This window comes from Oncorhynchus masou, chromosome 15, assembly GCF_036934945.1.
Source record: "Oncorhynchus masou masou isolate Uvic2021 chromosome 15, UVic_Omas_1.1, whole genome shotgun sequence".
NCBI lineage: Eukaryota > Metazoa > Chordata > Actinopteri > Salmoniformes > Salmonidae > Oncorhynchus > Oncorhynchus masou.
The window spans coordinates 55,196,059-55,208,070 of NC_088226.1; the positions used below are offsets into that span (position 1 = coordinate 55,196,059).

Below are 12,012 nucleotides of genomic sequence, written 5' to 3' on the forward strand. Positions count from 1 at the left end.
GGAAAAACCATCATGAAAGAATCTTACTCCAGTCAAAATAAAATAAATCATGAAAGAAAGCCTGCTCATTAAAACACTTCAAATTTCTCTTACGAATAAAACGTGGGTTTGTCTTTGGTACCTTAGTATTTCTAACAGCAACAACAGCACAATGGTCACTTAAATCATTACAAAAAATACCAACCACATTTTTTACATTTACATTTAAGTCATTTAGCAGACGCTCTTATCCAGAGCGACTTACAAATTGGTGAATTCACCTTCTGACATCCAGTGGAACAGCCACTTTACAATAGTGCATCTAAATCATTAAGGGGGGGTGAGAAGGATTACTTATCCTATCCTAGGTATTCCTTGAAGAGGAAGAATATTTATGTGGAACATTTGTCAATATCAAATCAATCAGCGTAGATTTATCTGGGCATTTAAGATTTGGGCGAGTGGGTGAGTTAATCAACTGGGTAAGATTCATAGAATTACAAAACATTTTTAAATCATCAGACACTGGCTTTAACCAACACCAGTTGAGATCACCAATCAAGATCATTTCACTGTAAAGAAGTTTAGACATAAGGTGCGTCAAAGAAGAAAATGCATCACCGAGAGCAGAGGGGGATCTGTAACAGCCAATCACAGTTATAGAGAGCAGAGGGGGGTCTATAACAGCCAATCACAGTTATAGAGAGCAGAGAGGGGTCTATAACAGCCAATCACAGATATAGAGAGCAGAGGGGGGTCTGTAACAGCCAATCACAGATATAGAGAGCAGAGGGGGGTCTGTAACAGCCAATCACAGATATAGAGAGCAGAGGGGGTCTGTAACAGCCAATCACAGATATAGAGAGCAGAGGGGATCTATAACAGCCAATCACAGTTATAGAGAGCAGAGGGGGGTCTGTAACAGCCAATCACAGATATAGAGAGCAGAGGGGGTCTGTAACAGCCAATCACAGATATAGAGAGCAGAGGGGATCTATAACAGCCAATCACAGATATAGAGAGCAGAGAGGGATCTGTAACAGCCAATCACAGATATAGAGAGCAGAGGGGGTCTGTAACAGCCAATCACAGATATAGGGAGCAGAGGGGGATCTATAACAGCCAATCACAGATATAGAGAGCAGAGGGGGATCTATAACAGCCAATCACAGATATAGAGAGCAGAGGGGGTCTGTAACAGCCAATCACAGATATAGAGAGCAGAGGGGGATCTATAACAGCCAATCACAGATATAGAGAGCAGAGAGGGATCTATAACAGCCAATCACAGATATAGAGAGCAGAGGGGGATCTGTAACAGCCAATCACAGTTGTAGAGAGCAGAGGGGGGTCTATAACAGCCAATCACAGTCATAGAGAGCAGAGGGGGGTCTATAACAGCCAATCACAGATATAGAGAGCAGAGGGGGTCTATAACAGCCAATCACAGATATAGAGAGCAGAGGGGGTCTATAACAGCCAATCACAGATATAGAGAGCAGAGGGGGATCTGTAACAGCCAATCACAGTTATAGAGAGCAGAGGGGGATCTGTAACAGCCAATCACAGATATAGAGAGCAGAGGGGGATCTGTAACAGCCAATCACAGATATAGAGAGCAGAGGGGGATCTGTAACAGCCAATCACAGATATAGAGAGCAGAGGGGGATCTGTAACAGCCAATCACAGATATAGAGAGCAGAGGGGGATCTGTAACAGCCAATCACAGATATAGAGAGCAGAGGGGGATCTGTAACAGCCAATCACAGATATAGAGAGCAGAGGGGGATCTGTAACAGCCAATCACAGATATAGAGAGCAGAGGGGGATCTGTAACAGCCAATCACAGATATAGAGAGCAGAGGGGGTCTGTAACAGCCAATCACAGATATAGAGAGCAGAGGGGGTCTATAACAGCCAATCACAGTTATAGAGAGGCCCTTTGAAACCTCAATATTCAAAGAAAGAAATTACAACTATTTACAAATAGTTTCAGACTTTGCCACACTTACATGGAATTTAGATTTTACATATATATCCACACCCCCACCTTTCTTAACCCGATCAGTGCGATAAACATTGTAACCACTTATACAAATATCCTTATCAAAAACAGACTTGCTGAGCCAGGTTTCAGAAAACACAATTACATCAGCATCAGTTGATTTAGCCCAAATCCTAACCCCATCAATTTTTGACAACAGGCTGCGTACATTGAACTGGCCCTCTTTTAGACCCTGAGCCCGGCGGAGTGAGAGAAAGTACACACACCTATTCACCAGGCGTTGGAACCGGTCCAGGGAACAGAACTGAAAACCTGAAAAAATCATATTTATCAAGGAACAGAATTAGAAACAGGGAACAAAAGTGATCTTTACTGTTCCGGAAGAGTTCCATTGTTTTAAATGCATGGGAACCGGTTAATAATGTTATTTTACATTGCAGGCAACAAAGCGCCTATGATCCGTCAATGCTAGTGAGGGATAGATACTATAGTTATCACATTTGACATTGGATTTATTAACTACAAAATGGTAAGATATGTTTTTAATTCTGGTCCCGCTCTTCACACACAAGCTTGAGGTCCAACGTTAAGCCAACTCTGAAGTTCAAAGACATTCAAAGTTCCCGCCATAGAAGCCCCTCCTCCTCAGCCCTCTCTTGCTCTCTCTCTCTACTGTATTAGCTCACGCTCCAGTGCTCTCCTCTCTATAAGTAGATGTGTGGACTCTCTGGACCTGTCACACAGCTCCAGATCCACTGGACTAATCCACAGAAATAAACCAATTGAGCAGTGCTTATCCCAAAAGGAGAGAGGCTACCAAGGAACATGGCCAATACATGATTAATTGGTTCCAATTATGGGAAACCGTAAGAGGATTTTGCCATCTGGATTTTGCGAGCAGGAGAGAGGCAGTAGAATCTATCTCTCCATTAGAGGCTGAAGAGTGAGAGTGACCATAGTCGCTGCCAGACCAGACCATCCGCTGGCCATGGAGAGACGCAAGACCTCAAAGCTCACAGGGGGATCATCTATGCGACAGACGCACAGTCACCACAGACGCTTCAGAATAGAGCCGTCTGGGGTCTGGCTACAGCTGCCCACTCAGCTGTAGGGAGTAACATAGCAAACAGGAAGTAGCATGCAGACAAAGGGACAGCGACAGAGTGACAATCAGTCAGCACAGGGAGGGTCAGGGTCACTGATTGGTCAGAAACTTCTCTTTTTCAGTTTCATCTATTTGTGTGGCGTTCTCTGCAAAGTCAGTGTCTGACAGCTCAGAAAGGCTTAGAGAAGCTCAGCATCTGAACAGCCCAAAATAGGCATTTGAGAATAATACAACACTTTGCGCAGTTCACAGGGTTGTTGCCTATAAATCTGAACGGTAATCCACACACGTATATATTCTGTTAACTCAATTTGCAGGTCTTCAAATGCCAGTCGGAGGACATTTTATTGGTGGTCAGGGAGATTGACGGCCTTGTGAACCGCCTGCAACATAAACAATGTAAAATTACATTTACATTTTACATTTAAGTCATTTGGCAGACGCTCTTATCCAGAGCGACTTACAAATTGGTGAATTCACCTTATGACATCCAGTGGAACAGCTACTTTACAATAGTGCATCTAAATCATTTAAGGGGGGGGAGGGGTGAGAAGGATTACTTTATCCTATTCTAGGTATTCCTTAAAGAGGTGGGGTTTCAGGTGTCTCCGGAAGGTGGTGATTGACTCCGCTGTCCTGGCGTCGTGAGGGAGTTTGTTCCACCATTGGGGGGCCAGAGCAGCGAAGAGTTTTGACTGGGCTGAGCGGGAACTGTACTTTCTCAGTGGTAGGGAGGCGAGCAGGCCAGAGGTGGATGAACGCAGTGCCCTTGTTTGGGTGTAGGGCCTGATCAGAGCCTGGAGGTACTGCGGTGCCGTTCCCCTCACAGCTCCGTAGGCAAGCACCATGGTCTTGTAGCGGATGCGAGCTTCAACTGGAAGCCAGTGGAGAGAGCGGAGGAGCGGGGTGACGTGAGAGAACTTGGGAAGGTTGAACACCAGACGGGCTGCGGTGTTCTGGATGAGTTGTAGGGGTTTAATGGCACAGGCAGGGAGCCCAGCCAACAGCGAGTTGCAGTAATCCAGACGGGAGATGACAAGTGCCTGGATTAGGACCTGCGCCGCTTCCTGTGTGAGGCAGGGTCGTACTCTGCGGATGTTGTAGAGCATGAACCTACAGGAACGGGCCACCGCCTTGATGTTAGTTGAGAACGACAGGGTGTTGTCCAGGATCACGCCAAGGTTCTTAGCGCTCTGGGAGGAGGACACAATGGAGTTGTCAACCGTGATGGCGAGATCATGGAACGGGCAGTCCTTCCCCGGGAGGAAGAGCAGCTCCGTCTTGCCGAGGTTCAGCTTGAGGTGGTGATCCGACATCCACACTGATATGTCTGCCAGACATGCAGAGATGCGATTCGCCACCTGGTCATCAGAAGGGGGAAAGGAGAAGATTAATTGTGTGTCGTCTGCATTGCAATGATAGGAGAGACCATGTGAGGTTATGACAGAGCCAAGTGACTTGGTGTATAGCGAGAATAGGAGAGGGCCTAGAACAGAGCCCTGGGGGACACCAGTGGTGAGAGCGCGTGGCGAGGAGACAGATTCTCGCCACGCCACCTGGTAGGAGCGACCTGTCAGGTAGGACGCAATCCAAGCGTGGGCCGCGCCGGAGATGCCCAACTCGGAGAGGGTGGAGAGGAGGATCTGATGGTTCACAGTATCGAAGGCAGCCGATAGGTCTAGAAGGATGAGAGCAGAGGAGAGAGAGTTAGCTTTAGCAGTGCGGAGCGCCTCCGTGATACAGAGAAGAGCAGTCTCAGTTGAATGACTAGTCTTGAAACCTGACTGATTTGGATCAAGAAGGTCATTCTGAGAGAGATAGCGGGAGAGCTGGCCAAGGACGGCACGTTCAAGAGTTTTGGAGAGAAAAGAAAGAAGGGATACTGGTCTGTAGTTGTTGACATCGGAGGGATCGAGTGTAGGTTTTTTCAGAAGTGGTGCAACTCTCGCTCTCTTGAAGACGGAAGGGACGTAGCCAGCGGTCAGGGATGAGTTGATGAGTGAGGTGAGGTAAGGGAGAAGGTCTCCGGAAATGGTCTGGAGAAGAGAGGAGGGGATAGGGTCAAGCGGGCAGGTTGTTGGGCGGCCGGCCGTCACAAGAAGCGAGATTTCATCTGGAGAGAGAGGGGAGAAAGAGGTCAGAGCACAGGGTAGGGCAGTGTGAGCAGAACCAGCGGTGTCGTTTGACTTAGCAAACGAGGATCGGATGTCGTCGACCTTCTTTTCAAAATGGTTGACGAAGTCATCTGCAGAGAGGGAGGAGGGGGGGGAGGGGGAGGAGGATTCAGGAGGGAGGAGAAGGTGGCAAAGAGCTTTCTAGGGTTAGAGGCAGATGCTTGGAATTTAGAGTGGTAGAAAGTGGCTTTAGCAGCAGAGACAGAGAAGGAAAATGTAGAGAGGAGGGAGTGAAAGGATGCCAGGTCCGCAGGGAGGCGAGTTTTCCTCCATTTCCGCTCGGCTGCCCGGAGCCCTGTTCTGTGAGCTCGCAATGAGTCGTCGAGCCACGGAGCGGGAGGGGAGGACCGAGCCGGCCTGGAGGATAGGGGACATAGAGAGTCAAAGGATGCAGAAAGGGAAGAGAGGAGGGTTGAGGAGGCAGAATCAGGAGACAGGTTGGAGAAGGTTTGAGCAGAGGGAAGAGATGATAGGATGGAAGAGGAGAGAGTAGCGGGGGAGAGAGAGCGAAGGTTGGGACGGCGCGATACCATCCGAGTAGGGGCAGTGTGGGAAGTGTTGGATGAGAGCGAGAGGGAAAAGGATACAAGGTAGTGGTCGGAGACTTGGAGGGGAGTTGCAATGAGGTTAGTGGAAGAACAGCATCTAGTAAAGATGAGGTCGAGCGTATTGCCTGCCTTGTGAGTAGGGGGGAAGGTGAGAGGGTGAGGTCAAAAGAGGAGAGGAGTGGAAAGAAGGAGGCAGAGAGGAATGAGTCAAAGGTAGACGTGGGGAGGTTAAAGTCGCCCAGGACTGTGAGAGGTGAGCCGTCCTCAGGAAAGGAGCTTATCAAGGCATCAAGCTCATTGATGAACTCTCCGAGGGAACCTGGAGGGCGATAAATGATAAGGATGTTAAGCTTGAAAGGGCTGGTAACTGTGACAGCATGGAATTCAAAGGAGGCGATAGACAGATGGGTAAGGGGAGAAAGAGAGAATGACCACTTGGGAGAGATGAGGATCCCGGTGCCACCACCCCGCTGACCAGAAGCTCTCGGGGTGTGCGAGAACACGTGGGCGGACGAAGAGAGAGCAGTAGGAGTAGCAGTGTTATCTGTGGTGATCCATGTTTCCGTCAGTGCCAAGAAGTCGAGGGACTGGAGGGAGGCATAGGCTGAGATGAACTCTGCCTTGTTGGCCGCAGATCGGCAGTTCCAGAGGCTACCGGAGACCTGGAACTCCACATGGGTCGTGCGCGCTGGGACCACCAGATTAGGGTGGCCGCGGCCACGCGGTGTGGAGCGTTTGTATGGTCTGTGCAGAGAGGAGAGAACAGGGATAGATAGACACATAGTTGACAGGCTACAGAAGAGGCTACGCTAATGCAAAGGAGATTGGAATGACAAGTGGACTACACGTCTCGAATGTTCAGAAAGTTAAGCTTACGTAGCAAGAATCTTATTGACTAAAATGATTGAAATGATACAGTACTGCTGGAGTAGGCTAGCTGGTAGTGGCTGCGTTGTTGACTTTGTAGGCTAGCTGGCAGTGGCTGCGTTGTTGACACTACACTAATCAAGTCGTTCCGTCGAGTGTAATAGTTTCTACAGTGCTGCTATTCGGGGCTAGCTGGCTAGCTAGCAGTGTTGATTATGTTACGTTACGTTAAAAGAACGACAATAGCTGGCTAGCTAACCTAGAAAATCGCTCTAGACTACACAATTGTCTTAGATACAAAGACGGCTATGTAGCTAGCTAGCTACGATCAAACAAATCAAACCGTTGTACTGTAATGAAGTGAAATGAAAATGTGATACTACCTGTGGAGCGAAGCGGAATGTTGACCGGGTTGTTGAAGTTCTATTCAGTAGACGTTGGCTAGCTGTTGGCTAGCTAGCTAGCAGTATCTCCTACGTTAAGGACAACAAATAGCTGGCTAGCTAACCTCGGTAAATTAAGATAATCACTCTAAGTCTACACACTATAAACTACACAATTATCTTGGATACGAAGACAGCAAAGACAACTATGTAGCTAGCTAACACTACACTAATCGAGTCGTTCAGTTGAGTGAATAGTTTCTACAGTGCTGGTATTCGTTAGCTAGCTGCTGGGCAGATAGCAGTGTAGACTACGTTAGGACGACGAAATACGATAATTACGCAATTATCTTTGATACAAAGACGGCTATGTAGCTAGCTAAGAAGAAATTGCTAAGATTAGACAAATCAAACCGTTGTACTATAATGAAATGTAATGAAAATGTAATGAAAATGTAAGGAAAAGTTATACTACCTGCGGACCGAAGTGTAACAATGCAACAGTAAAGCAGAGAGGTCAATCTAACAGCCTGAAGGAGACAAGAGACAACATTCACTGGCCTCTTCAAACCACAGCAGCCTTAGCTTAGCCACACCCACTGGCCTCTTCAAACCACAGCAGCCGTAGCTTAGCCACACCCACTGGCCTCTTCAAACCACAGCAGCAGTAGCTTAGCCACACCCACTGAGAGGCCTGTTCACATTTTCATATGTTAATACTGGACAGGGCTGAAGTGCTCTGGATGCGATTACGCCACACTCACTGCCCTACTTGATTGTTTGTAGGCTGCTTAAACTTTGACCCAGCCCAATGAGCGAGGCACAGAGTAAGTGGATGGTAATTCTACCCACATCACTTAGCCACCGTCCTGTATTGTGAGGGAGGTAACCTAGGGAGGGAATCTTTGAGCAAACCTAGAGGAACCACCAGTGAATAATTCAGTAGAGGAGCGCTTAGGCTTACCCTGTTCCCCTCACCAAAGACATACACACACGCAAACGCAGGTGCACCCGCATGAGCACGCGCACACACAGAGAACCTGCCTTCTGCTGAGGAGTAAGGCAGAACAGATGGAAGGCAGATCTAGGAGATAAGATCGATACTGCTGCAATAACATAGCTTTGGCAGATTTACAGATTAGAACATTCAAAGCCTGGTGTCTGAAAGGAGGTTGGCACAAGCAGAGCCTCTCCAGCTTATTCACCAGAGATATAGGGCCTTGATCAATATGCAACATCAGCTGTTAGCATCTTCCTTAAGGCTCCTACCCTAACTCAGATTCTAAAGGCCCTTTCACAGGCACGCAAAGGGGGCTCCCGAGTGGCGCAGCAGTCTAAGGCACTGCATCTCAGTGCTGGAGGTGTCGCTACAGACCCTGGTTTGATTCCAGGTTGTAACACAACCGGCCGTGATTGGGAGTCCCATAGGGCGGCACACAATTGGCCCATCGTTGTCCGGGTCAGGGTTTGACCGGGGTAGGCAGTCATTGTAAATAAAAATTTGTTGTTAACTGACTTGCCGAGTTAAATAAAGATTAAATCAAAATATATAAGAATTATGAATGTATTAGCAGTGAGTAGCATGAATGCATGGTATTATATGATGGGACCATTAGCATTGTGTGCTGTCTGTGTGGGGGTGGGTTATGAATGCAGGCAAACTTCCTGATTAAATCATCCATTAATTCAATTTCTTCCCAAGTGAGACAATTCAGGCCTCCCAGCAAAACCAACTTTACTGCAAGTGAACTCAAATGAGACCAAAGTAAACCAAGGGAAAAAACATTATGCAATTCAAAATGTCCATTATGCAATTCAAAATGTCTATTTATCAACCATACCCTGAAATGTTCTATTATACAGAGCTGAATCCCAATCTGAATCCCAACAGATTTCATAGCCTACTGTGCATGAACAGACAAAGAAGATTCAAACATTTAATCCAACCATTATTCTATGGCATGTCCAGAATTGTCCATAGGATAGTGGAGTATTTCTACTGCTGCTATGTGTGAGAGCGTGTGGAATACAGTTGAGTGCTTGTCTAAGACTTAGCTAGCTTTGTCTTGCTGTTGGCTGACTGCCGTGCTCTTTGTCTGTCAGAGATGACCTTTTCCGTGTGGAGCTGGACAATGTGGCGGGAGAGGAGATGTTCTACAGTAAGGTGAGGCCCTCTCCGTGCACACGCCTCATTAACATCTTACAGTACAGTCTAACCAGCGTAACTGACACGGTTGGAATGCCAATGTCTGTCTGTTATAGAAGAGAACATGGGAGTCCAACAAAAACGACATCAGGACCTGCAGGATGAAGGGCAAGCACGAGGTGAGCTGGGTAATGCACACACTTTCAGGGTTGAACACGCACGCACACACACACACACACACACACACACACACACACACACACACACACACACACACACACACACACACACACACACACACACACACACACACACACACACACACACACACACACTGAAACATGGCACAGGCCCCACCTTGCCACATGGAGCCGGGCATTCATGGTGCCAAAAGTTTGACTGGCACTCTGCTAGCTCTTCTAAGAGGAGGGGGCACCACCATGTGCCACCCCAAGTGTTCCTGTTCACCTAAACCACTACACACTTCAGAGGTCCAGCCGTCCCACCCCCTTTTATGAACATGGCCGCCTCGCAGGACATTCTAGTTGTGGTGTGTGCCCTCACAAAATGGAGGGGGGTTAAACCAAGGAGTTGAGCTGAGATGTGGCGAAGAATCAACAGTGAAACAGTCCCCACAGTCAACCCAACCCACGCATGACTACCTCAGCTATCTCTCACACACCCACTCTCCCTCCTCTGCACTTCTCTTGCCCCCACCAACACACAGCGGGCGGATCAGTGCCTCTCTCTTCTGACTTCACACACATTCTCCTAGCTCACACACCAACCCACACACAAACCGACCAGGGCATTGTTGAAAGGTGTCTGTGAAGGAGAGCGAAAAAAGACTGACTTAACACTGAAAATAACACCTGACATCAAATCTGTGTGAGACACCCCGAGACGAAGGCTCAACGTAGAATAGGGAGCGGAAGGTGGAGGAGGTAGCCTAGCGGCAGGTAGCCTACTGGTTAAGAGCATTGGGCCAGTAACCGAAAGATCACTGGTTCGAAACTCAGAGCCGACTAAGGGAAAGATCTGTCAATGTGCCCTTAACCCTAATTGCTCATGTAAGTCGCTCTGGATAAGAGCGTCTGCTAAGTTATTAAAATGTAAAATGAGACAAAGGTGGTTATGGGGAGAGGAGTCAGTCCCACCTGCCTGCCCCTAAAAAGAGCCACAGGCCTGACTGAGAAGAATAAAAGGCCATCCTCCCCCTAATGACTCTGGTAATGCAGTGAGTTACACAAGAATGAGGCAGAGATAAGCGCACCAGGTCCCTCATCCCCTTAACCTTCACCCACGGACACATGTACAAGTAGAAACACACACCTCTATCCTCTAGGCCCCTGTCCTCCACTCACTCTCTACACGCCACCCTCCTCCACCATCCACACCATCCCCTTAGCCTTCACCCATGGACACATGTACACGTACAAACACACACCTCTATACTCTAGGCCTCTACCCTCCACCCTCTTCCTCCACCCACGCCACCCTCCTCCACCATCCACTTATCCACTTCGCCTCCTGCAAATGTCCTGTCCGGCTCCCGGGATGGTTTTGTCAGATGTGATACATTCGCCACCAAATTAATTGGTTTTGTAATTAAATGTTTCTGGTTGGTTGATCAGAAAGGGCATATTCTCATAATTGGGTGGGAAATTCAACATCCTTCGTCCTCCTGGTGGACTTTAAAGGAGCCATTTTATTGTCCAGCTGAATGCAGATGGGTTCCCTCCCTCTTTCTCTCTCTCTCTCCCTCTTTCTCTCTCTTTATTTATTTCTCCTTCTCTTTCTCCCAACCCTAGAGACTGTCTCAGTTGTATGCAGCCTAGACTCAGAAACAGAGAGAGAGACTCCCCAGCTGGGGCTGGCTCAATGCCAAGCACAAGGGCAAGGCCAGTCAGTATGCAAACAAAGACATTCCATATAGACTTTTTTAAAGAGCAGGTTTGCATTGATATGTGCAGCACTTAGTGAGATTGTTTGATCAATATGTTGTTGATACCCACTCTCAGAGGGGGTCTGCATTTCAGTCCTCTACACCAGACAATATCAGTCTAACCATGATATGGTTCCACAGCTTATTTTATGTTTATTATATAGTATCTCTGCAGATGCCCTATATACAGCAGCTCTCCGGCTGCTCAAAACAACCTCGCTCAAAACAATGCGCGAATACAACATAATACAACAACCTTACAGTGAAATGCTTACTTCCAAGCCCTTAACCAACAATACAATTTTAAATAAGTGTTAAGAAAGTATTTACTAAAAGACACTGAAGTAAAAAAGTTTAAGAAAGAAAAATAGAAAATAAATAATTAAGACACAACAGTAAAATAACAGTAGCGAGGCTATATACAGGGGGTAGCTGTCACGTCCTGACCTTAGTTCCTTTTTATGTCTCTATTTTAGTTTGGTCAGGGCGTGAGTTGGGGTGGGCATTCTAAGTTTTGTGTTCTATGTTTTCTATTTCTATGTGTTTGACCTGGTATGGTTCCCAATCAGAGGTAGCTGGCAATCGTTGTCTCTGATTGAGAACAATACTTAGGTAGCCTGTTCCCACCTGGTGTTTGTGGGTAGTTATTTTCTGTGTAGTGTGTGTTGCACCTGACAGAGCTGTTTTGGTTGTGCCTTTTGTTACTTTGTTATCTAGTGTTCAGTTATATTTAATAAAATGCCGAACACGTACCACTCTGCACCTTGGTCCTCACCTTCTTCCACCAACGACAATCGTTACAGTACCAGTGCAGAGTCAATGTGCGGGGGCACCGGTTAGTCAAGGTAATTGGGGTAATA

At 47.3% G+C, this 12,012-nt stretch overlaps 1 protein-coding gene across 4 annotated transcripts in view; it reads left to right on the top strand.

The window, feature by feature from the left end:
* Positions 1–12,012, top strand: part of LOC135556480 (semaphorin-6B-like) — a 142,905-nt gene that overhangs the window by 80,127 nt on the left and 50,766 nt on the right. For all 4 annotated transcript variants that reach the window (XM_064989716.1, XM_064989717.1, XM_064989718.1 and 1 more), the window contains 2 exons: positions 9,165–9,225; positions 9,324–9,386. In XM_064989716.1, coding sequence (XP_064845788.1) covers positions 9,165–9,225; positions 9,324–9,386 — 124 coding nt within the window. The remainder of the gene's footprint in view (positions 1–9,164; positions 9,226–9,323; positions 9,387–12,012) is intronic.